At 46.2% G+C, this 20,225-nt stretch overlaps 1 protein-coding gene across 2 annotated transcripts in view; it reads left to right on the top strand.

The window, feature by feature from the left end:
* Nucleotides 1-16,686, top strand: part of CLPTM1L (CLPTM1 like) — a 127,641-nt gene extending 110,955 nt beyond the window's left edge. For both annotated transcript variants that reach the window (XM_077269382.1, XM_077269383.1), the window contains exons 15-18: nucleotides 2,843-2,898; nucleotides 3,002-3,046; nucleotides 3,620-3,735; nucleotides 15,490-16,686. In XM_077269382.1, coding sequence (XP_077125497.1) covers nucleotides 2,843-2,898; nucleotides 3,002-3,046; nucleotides 3,620-3,735; nucleotides 15,490-15,574 — 302 coding nt within the window. In that variant the 3' untranslated portion in view covers nucleotides 15,575-16,686. The remainder of the gene's footprint in view (nucleotides 1-2,842; nucleotides 2,899-3,001; nucleotides 3,047-3,619; nucleotides 3,736-15,489) is intronic.
* Nucleotides 16,687-20,225: the final 3,539 nt, after the last annotated feature.

Below are 20,225 nucleotides of genomic sequence, written 5' to 3' on the forward strand. Positions count from 1 at the left end.
CCCTCCACCGCATCACCCCACACAATACCGCCCATCACCACACATAATCCCGCCCCCCCACCACGTTACCACACACAATCCTGCCCTCCCACCACATTACCACACATAATCCCGCCCCCACCACATTACCACACACAATCCCGCCCCCACCACATTACCACACACAATCCCGCCCCCACCACATTACCACACACAATCCCGCCCCCACCACATTACCACACACAATCCCGCCCCCACCACATTACCACACACAATCCCGCCCCCCCACCGCATTACCACACATATTCCCGCCCCCCACCACATTACCACACACAATCCCGCCCCCCCACCGCATTACCACACATAATCCCGCCCCCCCACCGCATTACCACACATAATCCCGTCCCCCCACCGCATTACCACACACAATTCCGCCCCCCACCGCATTACCACACATAATCCCACCCCCACCACATCACCACACACAATCCCGCCCCCCACCACATCACCACACACAATCCCGCCCCCCACCACATTACCACACATAATCCTGCTCCCCACCACATTACCACACATAATCCCGCCCCCCACCACATTACCACAGATAATCCCGCCCCCCACCACATTACCACAGATAATCCCGCCCCCACATTACCACAAACAATCCCGCCCCCCACCACATTACCACAGATAATCCCGCCCCCACATTACCACAAACAATCCCGCCCCCACCACATTACCACAGATAATCCCGCCTCCCACCACATTACTACACATAATCCCGCCCCACCACCACATTACCACACTTAATCCCGCCCCCCACCTCATTACTACAGATAATCCTGCCCCCCACCACATTACCACACACAATCCAGCCCCCCACCACATTACCACATATAATCCCGCCCCTCGCCACACACAATCCCGCCCCCCCACCCCATTACCACACACAATCCCGCCCCCCACCACATCACCACACACAATCCCGCCCCCCACCACATTACCACACATAATCCTGCTCCCCACCACATTACCACACATAATCCCGCCCCCCACCACATTACCACAGATAATCCCGCCCCCCACCACATTACCACAGATAATCCCGCCCCCACATTACCACAAACAATCCCGCCCCCCACCACATTACCACAGATAATCCCGCCCCCACATTACCACACACAATCCCGCCCCCACCACATTACCACAGATAATCCCGCCTCCCACCACATTACTACACATAATCCCGCCCCACCACCACATTACCACACTTAATCCCGCCCCCCACCTCATTACTACAGATAATCCTGCCCCCCACCACATTACCACACACAATCCAGCCCCCCACCACATTACCACATATAATCCCGCCCCTCGCCACACACAATCCCGCCCCCCCACCCCATTACCACACACAATCCCGCCCCCCCACCCCATTACCACACACAATCCCGCCCCCCCCACCCCATTACCACACACAATCCCGCCCCCCCACCCCATTACCACACACAATCCCGCCCCCCCCCACCCCATTACCACACACAATCCCGCCCCCCCACCCCATTACCACACACAATCCCGCCCCCCCACCCCATTACCACACACAATCCCGCCCCCCCACCCCATTACCACACACAATCCCGCCCCCCCACCCCATTACCACACACAATCCCGCCCCCCCACCCCATTACCACACACAATCCCGCCCCCCCACCCCATTACCACACACAATCCCGCCCCCCACCCCATTACCACACACAATCCCGCCCCCCCACCCCATTACCACACACAATCCCGCCCCCCCACCCCATTACCACACACAATCCCGCCCCCCCACCCCATTACCACACACAATCCCGCCCCCCCACCCCATTACCACACACAATCCCGCCCCCCCACCCCATTACCACACACAATCCCGCCCCCCCACCCCATTACCACACACAATCCCGCCCCCCCACCCCATTACCACACACAATCCCGCCCCCCCACCCCATTACCACACACAATCCCGCCCCCCCACCCCATTACCACACACAATCCCGCCCCCCCCACCCAATTACCACACACAATCCCGCCCCCCCCACCCCATTACCACACACAATCCCGCCCCCCCCACCCAATTACCACACACAATCCCGCCCCCCCCACCCCATTACCACACACAATCCCGCCCCCCCACCCCATTACCACACACAATCCCGCCCCCCCACCCCATTACCACACACAATCCCGCCCCCCCACCCCATTACCACACAATAACATTACCACACACAATCCCGCCCCCCCACCCCATCACCACACTATTGTTATTAACTTCATTTTAAGTTAGTTTACCACCTGGGTAAGCGCTATTGAATGTTGTCATTATTTACTTTAGTTTAATCACCAGCAGCGTTAATTAGATAGCAATGAGCGTGCCGAGCGTTAGCTGGCTGGAAGCATCTAGTATTCATATTATTGATGCCGCCATGTACAGCAGCCGTGAGGTAAGATAAGGAAGGCTGATCTACGGTAACTAGTAAGATGCTCCAAATATTTTGTGCTATGTAAATATAGGGCTATCCATGCATCTTATAGTCATATAAATAAATCATGCCTAAAGTGTTTTCTTTTACAATACATTTCATAAGACATATTCATCTGCCTAATTTTTGCAGAATTTTTAGATTCTAAAACGCACGTGATTTTGCCTCCAATACGCATTTTCTAATCTTTTTTTATTTTTAACCCCTACGATTTAGGCTGTGTCTGGTCTGCTGCCTGTAACCTCTGTAGATCTGACATGTATGCAGCTTTATAGAAGTCATTTGGCATATACAGTATTTTTCAAACAGTTTAAATGTGTTTGGTTTTTTTCCAGGTGTTTATGCCTTTGGATTCCTTTTCATGTTGCCTCAGTTATTTGTCAATTATAAGGTAATGATAATATTTCTGTGTATATGTATGGCTGATCTTGTTTTATAATGGTCAATGGTACATCTTTGCAAATGTTTGTGTTCTTATTTTTTCTCATTTGCAGATGAAATCTGTAGCACATTTACCATGGAAAGCGTTTACATATAAAGTGAGTAGCATAATTGCGAAATATAACCTTTTGTATGAACGCAATCCTATTGTGAATCACATCAGAATGTGGTTTGAAGAATGGGTTCCTTTACATGAAATGTTTGTATGGCCATTGCCTGATGATCAATCAGCTAGGCTGGCGCTCAGAGTAGGAAAGTCATGGTATAGTACTCCATCTGCTATAGTGTCCTAGTAATGAACATTCCTAATTCTCTTACCCTGCACTCATTGCTCCTGCTGGGCTTTACAGACTACTACTTATCTACCCCCACCTCCCCAAAAAAGTTCAATCAAGGGAATATAACTGTAGGCTGTGACTACGCACAGGTTAGTTTGTAGTCTGTAATAATGGAGATACATCGTTTTGCACAGGAGCTGTAGACACAAAACAATACTTTTTAAACTTGGATATTTGCAGTGCTGCTTCATTTTTCATATTTTTTGATACATGCAAAAAAATTGGTTGCAACAGGTGAACACACCCATCAAAGTTTACGTTTCAGGGTTGCTTTTACAGTTTTAACCCTATAGTGGCTTTAAATATTGTTTGTTTGTTTTTTTACTTTAACAGGCATTCAACACATTTATTGATGACATCTTCGCCTTTATCATAACCATGCCAACATCACACAGACTAGCATGTTTTAGAGATGATGTGGTCTTTCTTATTTATTTGTACCAAAGATGGTAAGTTCATGGGAATTGTACTTGCTTAAGTTTATTTAAATCCCTTTAACTAATCTATGGGCAGCAGGTGGGCTTGAAATATACTGCCTCTGCATATGTATGGGTGGTGATAGTGATTTTTTTTGTGTATAATCGCTATTTTAACATATTTTAGAAATGTTGGCTAGAAAGTGACCAAACGCTTTAACACATCCCTGCTAGAGCAGATATGTATATAATCCATATGGGATAATAACTGGATAATCGGGGTCCCGAGTTTCCCATGTCTCCTCAATTGAAGGTTTAGTAGAGTGACTTTTGAGGATGGTGATCAGTCGTGTCCACAGTTAATATACATTTATGCCACAAACATATCCGTAGCACCACTTACCGCTGTGGGTATCATTGTGAACAAGGTGCGGGGGAACCCCACATTTCACCATTTACTCCGTAACGGATTAAATTTGCAGCACAATGGGTATGTTGGGAGCTCAAACCTCAGATCATGTCAATGAATGTTGTGGATATTTTTCTATGCACTATGCTGGCTCTGTGAAGTGTAATGGATTTTCTGGCAGCAAATATACAGTGGAAAATTCACTGTTTTTGCACGGTTAGATCGTTGCCCATTGGTGCTTTCACACTGCGCTTTGTCCTACATTTGTTGGTCCCATCGGAGCTTACGCCCGAAACCCCACGAAATAGGATACGCCTAATGGAGGCAGACACTCAGATGCAGTCTACTACGTCTGAGTGTCCGCCTTCAGTATACGACCGAAAATGATGCACCACACAGCACACGTTGACTCTATGGGCCCATTATAGTTAATGGCACCGTCGGCACCTACACCCGAATCCCATTTTGCGGGGGTTTTGGACATAAGACCCCACTGGACCAATGAACGTGCCGAAGAATGCAGTGTGAAAGGCCTCTAGTCCAGGGTGGATTGATTTAAATCACGCCGATTTAAATCATGATTTAAATCACGATTTAAATCAAAAGATTTTTTTCTATTTAAATCGGATCGATTTAAATCATGATTTTAATCATGATTTAAATCACTGATTTAAATCAAAAGGTTTTTTTTAATATAAATCACGATTAAAATGAGAAGTGAGAGCAGTGCGCATGTGCGCCCATAGTTACACTGACGAAACTAGGGGCAACGATCTAACGCCAGGGTGAGGGGGGGACCCCAAAGTAAGTAAAAATCTTTTTTGTTTTACTATATGGCAATAGGTAGGTGTTTAACCCCTTTCTGTCATTAGACGTACTATTCCGTCCATGTGGGGTGGGCCCTACTTCCCAAGGACGGAATAGTACGTCATACGCGATCGGCCGCGCTCACGGGGGGAGCGCGGCCGATCGCGGCCGGGTGTCAGCTGCATATCGCAGCTGACATCCGGCACTATGTGCCAGGAGCGGTCACGGACCGCCCCCGGCACATTAACCCCCGGCACACCGCGATCAAACATGATCGCGATGTGCCAGCGGTGCAGGGAAGCATCGCGCAGGGAGGGGGCTCCCTGCGGGCTTCCCTGAGCCCCCCGCAGCAACGCGATGTGATCGCGTTGCTGCGAGGGTCTTACCTCCCTCCCTGCCTGCTCCAGACCCGGATCCAAGATGGCCGCGGATCCGGGTCCTGCAGGGAGGGAGGTGGCTTCACAGAAGCCTGCTCAGAGCAGGCACTGTGAAGCAGCCTGCACTTCTCTCAGATCGGTGATCTGTCAGAGTGCTATGCAAACGGACAGATCACCGATCTGTATTGTCCCCCCCTGGGGCAAAGTAAAAAAGTAAAAAAAAAATTTTCCAAATGTGTAAAAAAAAAAAAAAAAAAAATATTATTCCCATAAATACATTTCTTTATCTAAATAAAATAAAAAAAACAATAAAAGTACACATATTTAGTATCGCCGCGTCCGTAACGACCCGACCAATAAAACTGGCCCACTAGTTAACCCCTTCAGTAAACACCGTAAGAAAAAAAAAAAAAAAACGAGGCAAAAAACAACGCTTTATTATCATACCGCCAACAAAAAGTGGAATAACACGCGATCAAAAAGACTGATATAAATAACCATGGTACCGCTGAAAACGTCATCTTGTCCCGCAAAAAACGAGCCGCCATACAGCATCATCAGCAAAAAAATAAAAAAGTTATAGTCCTGAGAATAAAGCGATACCAAAATAATTATTTTTTCTATAAAATAGTTTTTATCGTATAAAAGCGCCAAAACATAAAAAAATGATATAAATGAGATATCGCTGTAATCGTACTGACCCGACGAATAAAACTGCTTTATCAATTTTACCAAACGCGGAACGGTATAAACGCCTCCCCAAAAAGAAATTCATGAATAGCTGGTTTTTGATCACTCTGCCTCACAAAAATCAGAATAAAAAGCGATCAAAAAATGTCACGTGTCCGAAAATGTTACCAATAAAAACGTCAACGCATCCCGCAAAAAACAAGATCTCACATGACTCTGTGGACTCAAATATGGAAAAATTACAGCTCTCAAAATGTGGTAACGCAAAAAATATTTTTTGCAATGAAAAGCGTCTTTCAGTGTGTGACGGCTGCCAATCATAAAAATCCGCTAAAAAACCCGCTATAAAAGTAAATAAAACCCCCCTTCATCACCCCCTTAGTTAGGGAAAAATAAAAAAATTAAAAAATGTATTTATTTCCATTTTCCCATTAGGGTTAGGGTTAGGGCTAGAGTTAGGACTAGAGTTAGGGCTAGGGTTATTGCTAGGGTTAGGGCTAGTGTTAGGGCTAGTGATAGGGCTAGGGTTATTGCTAGGGTTAGGGTTAGGGCTAGGGTTGGGGCTAGGGTTGGTGCTACAGTTAGGGTTGGGGCTAAAGATAGGGTTAGGGTTTGGATTACATTTACGGTTGGGAATAGGGTTGGGTGTGTCTGGGTTAGAGGAGTGGTTAGGGTTACTGTTGGGATTAGGGTAAGGGGTGTGTTTGGATTAGGGTTTCAGTTATAATTGGGGGGTTTCCACTGTTCGGGCACATCAGGGGCTTTCCAAACGGGATATGGCATCCGATCTGAATTCCAGCCAATTCTGCGTTGAAAAAGGAAAACAGTGCTCATTCCCTTCCGAGCTCTCCCGTGTGCCCAAACAGGGGTTTACCCCAACATATGGGGTATCAGCGTACTCAGGACAAATTGGACATCATCTTTTGGGGTCCAATTTCTCCTGCTACCCTTGGGAAAATACAAAACTGGGGGCCAAAAAATAAGTTTTGTGGGAAAAAAAAGATTTTTTATTTTCACGGCTCTGCGTTGTAAACTGTAGTGAAACACTTGGGGGTTCAAAGTTCTCACAACACATCTAGATAAGTTCCTTGGGGGGTCTAATTTCCGATATGGGGTCACTTGTGGGGGGTTTGTACTGTTTGCGTACATCAGGGGCTCTGCAAATGCAACGTGACGCCTGCAGACCAATCCATTTAAGTCTGCATTCCAAATGGCGCTCCTTCCCTTCCGAGCTCTGTCATGCGCCCAAACAGTGGTTCCCCCCCACATATGGGGTATCAGCATACTCAGGACAAATTAGACAACAACTTTTTGGGTCCAATTTATCCTGATACCCTTGTGAAAATACAAACCTGGGGGCTAAAAAAATCATTTTTGTGAAAAAAAAAAAAGGAATTTTTATTTTCACGGCTCTGCGTTATAAACTGTAGTGAAACACTTGGGGGTTCAAAGTTCTCACAACACATCTAGATAAGTTCCTTAGGGGGTCTAGTTTCCAATATGGGGTCACTTGTGGGGGGTTTGTACTGTTTGGGTACATCAGGGGCTCTGCAAATGCAACGTGACGCCTGCAGACCAATCCATTTAAGTCTGCATTCCAAATGGCGCTCCTTCCCTTCCGAGCTCTGTCATGCGCCCAAACAGTGGTTCCCCCCCACATATCGGGTATCAGCATACTCAGGACAAATTGGACAACAAATTTTGGGGTCCAATTTATCCTGTTACCCTTGTGAAAATACAAAACTGGGGGCTAAAAAATCATTTTTGTGAAAAAAAAAAAAAGAATTTATTTTCACGGCTCTGCGTTATAAACTGTAGTGAAACACTTGGGGGTTCAAAGCTCTCAAAACACATCTAGATAAGTTCCTTTGGGGGTCTACTTTCCAAAATGGTGTCACTTGTGGGGGTTTTTAATGTTTAGGCACATCAGGGGCTCTGCAAACGCAACATGGCATCCCATCTTAATTCCAGTCAATTTTGCATTGAAAAGTAAAATAGCGCTCCTTCCCTTCCGAGCTCTGGTATGCGCCCAAACAGTGGTTTACCCCCACATATGGGGTATCGTCGTACTCAGGACAAATTGCACAACAATTTTTGGGGTCCAATTTCTTCTCTTACCCTTGGGAAATTAAAAAATTGGGGGCGAAAAGATCATTTTTGTGAAAAAATATGATTTTTTATTTTTACCGCTCTGCATTATAAACTTCTGTGAAGCACTTGTTGGGTCAAAGTGCTCACCACACATCTAGATAAGTTCCTTAGGGGGTCTACTTTCCAAAATGGTGTCACTTGTGGGGGGTTTCTATGTTTAGGCACATCAGGGGCTCTCCAAATGCAACATGGCGTCCCATCTCAATTCCAGTCAATTTTGCATTGAAAAGTCAAATGGCGCTCCTTTCCTTCCGAGCTCTGCCATGCGCCCAAACAGTGGATTACCCCCACATATGGGGTATCAGCATACTCAGGACAAATTGTACAACAAATTTTGGGGTCTATTTTCTCCTGTTACCCTTGGTAAAATAAAATAAATTGGATCTGAAATAAATTTTGTGTGAAAAAAAGTTAAATGTTCATTTTTATTTAAACATTCCAAAAATTCCTGTGAAACACCTGAAGGGTTAATAAACTTCTTGAAAGTGGTTTTGAGTACCTTGAGGGGTGCAGTTTTTAGAATGGTGTCACACTTGGGTATTTTCTATCATATAGACCCCTCAAAATGACTTCAAATGAGATGTGGTCCCTAAAAAAAAAATGGTGTTGTAAAAATGAGAAATTGCTGGTCAACTTTTAACCCTTATAACTCCGTCACAAAAAAAAATGTTGGTTCCAAAATTGTACTGATGTAAAGTAGACATGTGGGAAATGTTACTTATTAAGTATTTTGCGTGACATATGTCTGTGATTTAACCCCTTCATGACCCAGCCTATTTTGGCCTTAATGACCTTGCCGTTTTTTGCAATTCTGACCAGTGTCCCTTTATGAGGTAATAACTCCGGAACGCTTCAACGGATCCTAGCGATTCTGAGATTGTTTTTTCGTGACATATTGGGCTTCATGTTAGTGGTAAATTTAGGTCGATAATTTTTGAGTTTATTTGTGAAAAAAATGGAAATTTGGCAAAAAATTTGAAAATTTCGCAATTTTCACATTTTGAATTTTTATTCTGTTAAACCAGAGAGTTATGTGACACAAAATAGTTAATAAATAACGTTTCCCACATGTCTACTTTACATCAGCACAATTTTGGAAACAATTTTTTTTTTTGCTAGGAAGTTATAAGGGTTAAAATTTGACCAGTGATTTCTCATTTTTACAACAAAATTTACAAAACCATTTTTTTTAGGGACCACCTCACATTTGAAGTCATTTTGAGGGTTCTATATGGCTGAAAATACCCAAAAGTGACACCATTCTAAAAACTGCACCCCTCAAGGTGCTCAAAACCACATTCAAGAAGTTTATTAACCCTTCAGGTGTTTCACAGCAGCAGAAGCAACATGGAAGTAAAAAATGAACATTTAACTTTTTAGTCACAAAAATGATCTTTTAGCAACAATTTTTTTATTTTCCCAGCGGTAAAAGGAGAAACTGGACCACGGACGTTGTTGTCCAATTTGTCCTGAGTACGCTGATACCTCATATGTGGGGGTAAACCACTGTTTGGGCGCACGGCAGGGCTCGGAAGGGAAGGAGCGCCATTTGACTTTTTGAATGAAAAATTGGCTCCAATCTTTAGCGGACACCATGTCACGTTTGGAGAGCCCCCGTGTGCCTAAACATTGGAGCTCCCCCACAAGTGACCCCATTTTGGAAACTAGACCCCCCAAGGAACTTATCTAGAAGCATAGTGAGCACTTTAAACCCCCAGGTGCTTCACAAATTGATCCGTAAAAATGAAAAAGTACTTTTTTTTCACAAAAAAATTATTTTAGCCTCAATTTTTTCATTTTCTCATGGGCAACAGGATAAAATGGATCCTAAAATTTGTTGGGCAATTTCTCCTGAGTATGCCGATACCTCATATGTGGGGGTAAACCACTGTTTGGGTGCACGGCAAGGCTCGGAAGGGGAGGCGTGCCATTTGACTTTTTGAATGGAAAATTAGCTCCAATCGTTAGCGGACACCATGTCGCGTTTGGAGAGCCCCTGTGTGCCTAAACATTGGAGCTCCCCTACAAGTGACCCCATTTTGGAAACTAGACCCCCCAAGGAACTTATCTAGATGCATAGTGAGCACTTACAACCCCCAGGTGCTTCACAGAAGTTTATAACGCAGAGCCGTGAAAATAAAAAAATAATTTTTCTTTCCTCAAAAATTATTTTTAGCCCAGAATTTTTTATTTTCCCAAGGATAATAGGAGAAATTGGACCCCAAATGTTGTTGTACAGTTTGTCCTGAGTACGATGATACCCCATATGTGGGGGTAAACCACTGTTTGGGCGCACGGCAGGGCTCGGAAGGGAAGGCACGCCATTTGGCTTTTTGAATGGAAAATTAGCTCCAATCATTAGCGGACACCATGTCGCGTTTGGAGAGCCCCTGTGTGCCTAAACATTGGAGCTCCAGCACAAGTGACCCCATTTTGGAAACTAGACCTCCAAAGGAACTAATCTAGATGTGTGGTGAGCACTTTGAACCCCCAAGTGCTTCACAGAGGTTTATAACGCAGAGCCATGAAAATAAAAAATAATTTTTCTTTTCTCAAAAATGATTTTTTAGCCCACAATTTTTTATTTTCCCAAGGGTAACAGGAGAAATTGGACCCCAATATTTGTTGCCCAGTTTGTTGTGAGTATGCTGATACCCCATATGTGGGGGTAAACCATTGTTTTGGCACACGTCGGGGTTCGGAAGGGAAGTAGTGACGTTTTAAAATCAGACTTTGATGGAATGCTCTGCGGGCGTCAGGTTGCGTTTGCAGAGCCCCTGATGTGCCTAAACAGTAGGAACTCCCCACAAGTGACTCCATTTTGGAAACTAGACCCCCAAGGGAACTTATCTAGATGTGTGGTGAGCACTTTGAACCCCCAAGTGCTTCACAGAAGTTTATAACGCAGAGCCGTGAAAATAATAAACGTGTTTCCTTTCCTCAAAAATATTTTTTTAGCCCAGAATTTTTTATTTTTGCAAGAGTAACAGGAGAAATTGGACCCCAAAAGTTGTTGTCCAGTTTCTCCTGAGTACGCTGATACCCCATATGTGGGGGTAAACCACTGTTTGGGCACATGCCGGGGCTCGGAAGGGAAGTAGTGACGTTTTGGAATGCAGACTTTGATGGAATGGTCTGCGGGCATCATGTTACGTTTGCAGAGCCCCTGATATGCCTAAACAGTAGAAACCCCCCACAAGTGACCCCATTTTGGAAACTAGACCCCCCAAGGAACTTATCTAGATGTGATGAGCACATTCAACCCCCAAGTGCTTCACAGAAGTTTACAACGCAGAGCCGTGAAAATAAAAAATCATTTTTCTTTCCTCAAAAAAGATGTTTTAGCAAGCAATTTTTTATTTTCACAAGGGTAACAGGAGAAATTGGGCCCCAATGTTTGTTGCCCAGTTTGTTGTGAGTACAGTGATACCCCATATGTGGGGGTAAACCACTGTTTGGGCGCACGTCAGGGCTCGGAAGGGAAGTAGTGACATTTGAAATGCAGACTTTGATGGAATGGTCTGCGGGCGTCACGTTGCATTTGCAGAGCCCCTGATGTGCCTAAACAGTAGAAACACCCCACAAGTGACCCCATTTTGGAAACTAGACCCCCCCAAGGAACTTATCTAGATGTGTGGTGAGCACGTTCAACCCCCAAGTGCTTCACAGAAGTTTACAACGCAGAGCCGTGAAAATAAAAAATCATTCTTCTTTCCTCAAAAATTATGTCTTAGCAAGTAATTTTTTATTTTTGCAAGGGTAACAGGAGAAATTGGACCCCAACAGTTGTTGCCCAGTTTGTCCTGAGTACGCTGGTACCCCAAATGTGGGGGTAAACCACTGTTTGGGCACACGTCGGGGCTTGGAAGGGAGGGAGCACCATTTGACTTTTTGAATGCAAGATTGGCTGGAATCAATGGTGGCGCCATGTTGCGTTTGGAGACCCCTGATGTGCCTAAACAGTGGAAACCCCTCATTTCTAACTTCAACACTAACCCCAACACACCCCTAACCCTAATCCCAACTGTAGCCATAACCCTAATCCCAACCCTAACCCCAACACACCCCTAACCACAACCCTAACCCCAACACACCCGTAACCCTAATTCCAACCCTAGCCCTAATTCCAACCCTAACCCTAAGGGTATGTGCCCACGTAGCGGATTCGTGTGAGATTTTTCCGCACGACTTTTGAAAAATCTGCAAGTAAAAGGCACTGCGTTTTACCTGCGGATTTACAGCAGATTTCCAGTGTTTTTTTGTGCGGATTTCACCTGCGGATTCCTATTGAGGAACAGGTGTAAAACGCTGCGGAATCCGCACAAAGAATTGACATGCTGTGGAAAATACAACGCAGCGTTTCTGCACGGAATTTTCCGCATTATGGGCACAGCGGATTTGGTTTTCCATAGGTGTACACGGTACTGTAAACCTGATGGAAAACTGCTACGAATTCGCAGCGGCCAATCCGCTGCGGATCCGCGGCCGATCCGCTGCGGATCCGCGGCCGATCCGCTGCGGATCCGCGGCCGATCCGCTGCCAAATCCGCACATGCCATAACCCTAACCCTACCCGTAACCCTAACCCTAGTTCTAACCCTAACCCTAGTGGAAAAAAAATATATACCGTATTTTCCGGCGTATAAGACGACTGGGCGTATAAGACGACCCCCCAACTTTACCAGTTAAAATATAAAATCTTCTTAAAAGTCGGGGGTCTTCTTATACACCCTATGTCGTCTTATAGGGCCGGTGAATATGTGCCTTTTGGGGGGGGGGGGGGGGGAGTGATCCTGATGACGAGGGGGCGTCTCACAGGAAAGTGAGTATCCCCCATTACCTTATCGTAGCGGTGCAGCGTGGGGGTCTCAGTGCTGGGAGTGGCGGCGGCGGCTGCTGTGCTCTGGTGCGGCGGCTGCTGTGCTCTGGTGCGGCGGCTGCTGTGCTCTGGTGCGGCAGCTGCTGTGCTCTGGTGCGGCGGCTCCTCTTCTGTGTGGGGCCTCTGTGCTGTGCGGTGGCGGTGGCGGCGGCATATCTTTATCCAGTTGGGGCTCCTCCGGCATCTCCTTAGCCCTGGAGGCCCCGCCGCAACTCCATGAGTGCAATGCAGCGGCCATTTTCCCGGAGGCAGCTCAATAGGTGCGATGCGGTGGCCTCCGGGAAAATGGCCGCTGCTCAGATTCAGATCTCGTCCCGAAATCTCGGGACACGAGATCTGAATCTGAGCAGCGGCCATTTTCCCGGAGGCCACCACATTGCACCGATGGAGTTGCGGCGGGGCCTCCAGGGCTAAGGAGATGCCGGAGGAGCCCCGACTGGATAAAGATACGCCGCTGCCGCCGCCACCTCACAGCACAGAGGCCCCACACAGAAGAGGAGCCGCCGCACCAGAACACAGCAGCCGCCGCCGCTCCCAGCACTGACACCCCCACGCTGCACCGCTAGGATAAGGTAATGGGGATTACTCACTTTCCTGTGAGACGCCCCCTCGTCATCAGGATCACTCCCCCTCCCCACCCACCATATACACCGGCGTACAAGTCGATTCCCGGCGTATAAGACGACCCCCGACTTTTAAGAAGATTTTCGGGGGTTAAAAAGTCGTCTTATACGCCGGAAAATACGGTATATATTTTCTTTATTTTATTATTGTCCCTATCTATGGGGGTGATAAAGGGGGGGGTTTATTTATTATTTTTTTTATTTTGATCGCTGTGGTAGAACCTACCACAGCGATCAAAATGTACCTGTAAGGAATCTGCCGGCCGGCGGGCGTACTGAGCATGCGCCCGCCATTTTGGAAGATGGCGGCGCCCAGCGAGGAGACGGCCGGACACCGGGAGGATCGGTAAGTATGAAGGGGTGGTGGGGGGGTGGATCTGAGCACAGGGGGGGTGATCGGAGGACGGGGGGAGCGGACAGCAGGACGGGGGAGCGGGCAGGAGCACGGGGCAGCGGAGCACAGGACGGAGGGGACCGGACCACGCACCGGAGCACTGGGGGGGCGATCGGTGGGGTGGGGGGTGGTCACTTCAGGTTTTCCAGCCATGGCCGATGATATTGCAGCATCGGCCATGGCTGGATTGTAATATTTCACCTGTTTTTTAGGTGAAATATTACAAATCGCTCTGATTGGCAGTTTCACTTTCAACAGCCAATCAGAGCGATCGTAGCCACGGGGGGGTGAAGCCACCCCCCCTGGGTTGAAGCACCACTCCCCCTGTCTCTGCAGATCGGGTAAAATGGGAGTTAACCCCTTCACCCGATCTGCAGGGACGCGATCCCTCCATGACGCATACGCTGCGTCATAGGTCGGGAAGGCACAGACTTTCATGACGCAGCGTATGCGTCAAAGGTCGGGAAGGGGTTAAGGGCATAAAAATTAAAAGTTGGAAAATTGCGAAATTTTCAAAATTTTCGCCAAATATTCGTTTTTTTCACAAATAAACGCAACTTATATCGAAGAAATTTTACCACTATCATGAAGTACAATATGTCACGAGAAAACATTGTCAGAATCGCCAAGATCCGTTGAAGCGTTCCAGAGTTATAACCTCATAAAGGGACAGTGGTCAGAATTGTAAAAATTGGCCCGGTCATTAACGTGCAAACCACCCTTGGGGGTGAAGGGGTTAAAAGCAGCATGTCTTAATTGTATAAACTATTAATAGCCTCCACATTTTGTTCATACTGCCCCTTTAATTCCACACTTCTAGCTTGGTTTCACTTTTAGTTTAGTTTCTTTTTCCATTCAGTTGACATGCCCAAACTTGTTGGATAGTCAGCATCCTACAGAAACCTCTGGAAGAGCATGGCATTGTGAATGTTACACATATACAGCCTTTATTCTACTGAGTTAAACAACTCAGCTTTATCTCATGATGGAAGAACCTTTGGATGGTAAAATTCCTCAAAAAGCAGTTTACTGAAAAAAATCCGATTTAAATCAAAAAAATCAGATTTTTTTTAAAAAACATTGATTTTTATCCACCCTGCTCTAGTCTGAAAACATCTTGCTGTCAATCTCTACAACTGCAGCATGTATCACACCTTTCTGTAGATGGAGGCATCGGTACATTCATTTTGCCAGTACATGGTCCTAAATGCATATACAATTTGCTTCAGTGGCACATGTGGCGGCAATGCCATCATTGTATAATGTCAGCATTGTATAATGTCAGCTAACAGTCTGCTGCAACAGCCGGGATCGGAAGTAGCTCTGATCTGAGCTGTTTAACCCTTATAAGCATGTGTTGGTTAGAGCTGGAGTCTTTAATCAGATTCATAAGCTATAAAGCATTGTCCTGACGATGTGAACCGTGGTAATTGTTTTCTTTTTTTTCTCTTGTCCAGGCTTTATCCTGTGGATAAGACTAGAGTAAATGAATATGGTGAATCGTATGAAGAAAAACCAAAACGCAAGCCACACATAAACTAGATTTCATTGATGTGGACTACCGTATCTCTTTCTTGAAAGATATGGTGTGCATTGAAGAAAATGGTGAAATTATCAATGAGTATTTTGAATGCTGTGGCAAACTTATCTGGGCATTGTAATGTCCATGTTGCCAAAATCCAAAAATGTGTTCTTTAAAAAAAAAAAAAAAAAAAAAAGTTTCCCACAGCTTTCTCTTCACTTTGTCTTTATTTTATACCAGTCAAAATGGAGTTACCACAGTAGACGTTCCATTACCAGGACTGCTTTCTATGCAGAGACTGTGCATTCCTCAATATTTGGGACTTTAGTACACTTGGGCCCTGCCTGACTGGATATATTAGATAAAGTAATATTCCGTAAGAGTAACATAAGGTAGCAAATGAGGTCATCAACCTTGTGATGTTTTTACTCATGTATGAAACATTGCCAGAACTAAACCTGAAAAGAACCAATAGTTACATCAAGAAATGAACACCGGGGGCCCAAGCTTGAAGTAATATGCATTTATTATGGATCTTTGCAATATTCCTGGAACAGCGTGCAGCGGTTCAGAATTTCTTTTCTTCATAAGCATGTTTTGACTGGCGCATGTTTTGGGATATGTTTTGATTAATGTCAAATTTGAGTAATGTGATTTACCATTCTTTTACTTGAAAGGGGGATTTTTTTATGTTCTTGTGTTTTTTGTTTATATGTTTTGTTAAAAAAAAAATTTAAGCTGACTGGACTATAAAGTGATGTAAAACTAGTCCTGTAAAGTTACATGGCAGACTTCATTAGGTGCAGCCGCAGTGCTATTTTCCATGTGTTTGAAGACGACGTAGAAGGTTGGATCGTTCTCTGCATGGTTGTACAGCTGGCAAATGACTGCAGTAATGCACTAATGTCTTACTTTATCAGCCACAATGCTGCTATCCCAATACAAATGCCGGTCTATTTCTGACCAAGATTCCACACTGTAGTCAATCAATTTGCGGTATTTCTTTGTCACCACTAAATATTCTGTGAGAATATAGGCAATTCCCTTTTTTGTGTCAGTTACAATCTGTTCTTAGTTTTTAATGTTCTGACAAATTGTTACTATTGAACAAAAATATAACAATATGCTTGAATGTGTGTTTTGTATAAAATCTATAGCCTTGTTCATTTTCACTCTTGTACATAAAGGGAAAAAACGCTTAACACTGAAGCTTCCCAAGGGTCCTATTCTATGTGTCAGTCTCCTAATTTTCTACTTTCACGAATGATCAAATCCTCCATACAATCATTGCATAGTATCTGTATAAATCAGATTTCATGTTTCACTTTCTTTAAGCACTGGAATTTCTTGTCTGATGTTATTAAAGGGACTTGTAAGGGGACTTGTATGTGATGGTTTGCCACTCAACCCCTTCACAACATCCGCCATGCAATGTATGGCACAGCGGGAACATGTTAACGAGCACGTTATACATTGTAGCTGACACAATGCAGTAACACCCTCGATCTGTGCTAGCGCCAATTGTCGGTTTCTCCTTCGCCTCATTAGGGGACACAGACCATGATGTATGCTGCTGACACTAAGTATTACAAAGAAAGTTAGCTCCTCCCCTGTAGTATACAGGGCCTATTGCCGGACATGTAGCCCTGTCCCATCCTAGGTGATTAACCCTTTGGATGTACAGAGGCCCACCTCATGGCATCCGAGCAACCCCCACTGCACCACCACTGTTAAAGCAAATGGTACAAGGAGGCGGACGGTACCTCTCCACCTCCCTACTAAAGGGATGATGGATGGAGGTTTTTCTTTTTATCCCTGCACCGTCCAAACAGCGACAGCAGAGGATCTTTTCTACTTTTCTGACCTGAATAAAGCTGCGTACTCTGCCTTCCGGCAGCTTCTTGTGGGTAAGTGACGGGGCTGGAGGGCTCTGCACAACCGACGGATCCACGCTTTTTTTGCAGCGGGGGAATCGCGTTTCTTCTCCTGCTCGGCGCCGTCCAGCCCCAAAAATTTAGCCCCTGGCTTCGATTTTGTGTAGGCCACAGCCTGCGCTATGCCGCACTTCCATGGCTCCACCCCCCCATATTAAGGCGCTTCTCGTTCAGGATGAGAGCACTCGAACGCATATTCTCGGCGGCCATCTTCATTCTCCTGCCGCTTCCGGACACGAGCTGGCATCCGGAAGCGGCTGCTGCTTAGGACCCGGCGGTATTCAGCACCGAAGACAGCACCAATCCAACGTACACTTGGGGGACCAGGATCCGGGTAAGGAGACGCCGCTCCCTCCCCACACTACATCCGGCAGCATAAAGACCATGAACAGCATTGCCTGGTCTTAAAGGCACATGACCAGTGTTTTCTGGTCTTAAAGGCACTTGACCAGTATCCCCTGGTTGTAAAGGCACAGAACCAGTATTCTCTGGTCTTAAAGGCACATGACCAGTATTCCCTGGTCTTAAAGGCACATGACCAGTCCAAAGCCAGTCACTCCAAATAAGCTCAGGAACCCGCCGCCGCCGTTGATCCCAGCTTATCCCAGAGTACCTAGTTCCTGAGTGGGCTTCGTCACTGCCGCAATCCATGGCTTCTCTGACCAAGAGATTGAATCCCTCCGTGAACCCTTTGTGGCTCGGAGTGCTCGCAGGACCGATATAGATGGTCCGTCTCCTGCATCGGAGCCGTTGGCTAGCAGGGGCCGCAAGTATTCTAGAAACTTACAGGTGTCTAGAAAACGGGAGCTTCATTTCCTGATCTCCCTCACCAATGATTTGCTGTGAACAAGACTCTGAATATGTATCGGATGTTGCCTTGGATCTGGACTCGCCAGAGCTTCAGAAAAGGATGGATTCGCCTATTTAGACCATCAACCAATCTCTGTAGATTGACGGGGACTCCGCTTCTGCTCTAGATCACGCAGTATCCCTCAAAAAAACACTAAACTCCCTCGTAGAGCATTTGCCATTCACCCGGACTGGGAGCGTCAAGATAAGCGACTAAGCACGGTATCTTTTTTCAGCCAATATGCAAACACTTGGAGTGTCCTCTCCACGTGTACCCCCAGGACGTGGGATGCCATACCTGGTCTGATTTTTAGGAGCGACGGGTCCTTTAAAGGGCACCGATCTCCCCACACCATCAACAGATGAGCACATGGAGTGTCGCCTCAATGTATCCTCTTCTGCAGCCAGGCCTAATGCCGGACAACCAGCCCTGTCCACCCGGGGACCTGAACTCTATGGATGCACAGAGGCAGCCCCCTCTGCATCACCACTATTTAGCAGATGATGCAAGAAGGCGGACGATCTCTCTCCACTTCCCTGTTAAGAGGATAACGGATCGATGGTTCATCATTTTAACTCTGCACTGTCAAAAGACAGCGGCGATAGTAAGAGATGGCTTTTTCCTGACCTGCTGGATGCGGCTGCGCATTTTGCCACTTGGCAGCTTAACCGGTTATAATCTCCTGTGGTATACCTACCAGTATCCCTGCCCGATGGGTCTTCATTTAAAAATGCCACGGACTGTAAGATAGCAAATCTGGCTCGTTCCGTCTTGCGGCCTCGGGTTCAGCGCTCTACCCTTGCTTCGCCGCTGCATGGGTTGCTAGAGCAATGGTCTCCTGGTCGGAGACCTTAACTACTTTGATTCACAACAGTAACCTTTTCCCAAAGACAGTAAAGTTGCCCAATCAAATCTCTTGAGCGGGAGACTGGTTCACACCTTTTGGATGCGGCTAGCTGCGCGGCACTGTCAGCAGCAAATGCCATTGTATTCAGAAGGGCATTATGGCTCAGAGAATGGAAGCGTACTCTGTGTTCAATAAGCCTCTGACATCACTCCCTTACCAGAGTGGTAGATTATTCGGGGACAAGTTGGGGGCGTCCTCCACGCAGTAACAAAGGATCGCATTTTTCCTATAGACCCAACCAGCAGTGGAAGGGTTGTCCAAAACAGTCTAGATCTGAGGGATCTTGGTCCCAAAAAAAGGACGGAAAAGTAGGACCGATCCTGGACCTCAAACTTCTAACAAGCTTGACAAGGTATTCCTTCTTTGGATTGAGTTTCATTACCTCAATGGAAAAAGGTGGAGTTTTTGGCACCCATCGACATTCTGGATGCTTACCTCCACATTCCGATTTTTTTCCCCTCTCCAAAACAAAATAATTCCTGTGCTTTTCCATTTGCGAACAGCATTTTCAGGTCACAACTTTGCCCTTCGGCCTTGCTACCGCTCCCATAGTGTTCACAAAGGTCATGGCGGCTGTCATGTCCATCTTGCACTCTCGGGGCGTGTTTCTCCTGCCCTATCCGGATGACTTTCTAGCCATCCTTCCAGGACTGCACTATATCACTTGCGATACCCTTTCTCACCTGTGCTTGCAGATAATCTTAGACAAGTCTTCCTCATTTCCAGCCCAGCATTTACCCATTTTGAGGATGATCCTGGACACCTCCAAAGGGTTGGTAATTCTCCCGTGAGACAAGACCTTGGTCCTTAAACAGGGAGCTTGCGCACTTGGTCACTCATCCCCTCATTCCATTCAATTTGCTATGAGGGTTGTGAGGAAAAATGGTGGCAATGGAAGCAGTTCCCTTCGCTCCACTTGTTTACTGCAGGTTAGACAGGCTTTCAGAGGGTAGTCTCTGAGCTCCTTCCTCATCTAGGGG

Source organism: Ranitomeya variabilis, chromosome 6 (assembly GCF_051348905.1).
Source record: "Ranitomeya variabilis isolate aRanVar5 chromosome 6, aRanVar5.hap1, whole genome shotgun sequence".
Lineage (NCBI taxonomy): Eukaryota > Metazoa > Chordata > Amphibia > Anura > Dendrobatidae > Ranitomeya > Ranitomeya variabilis.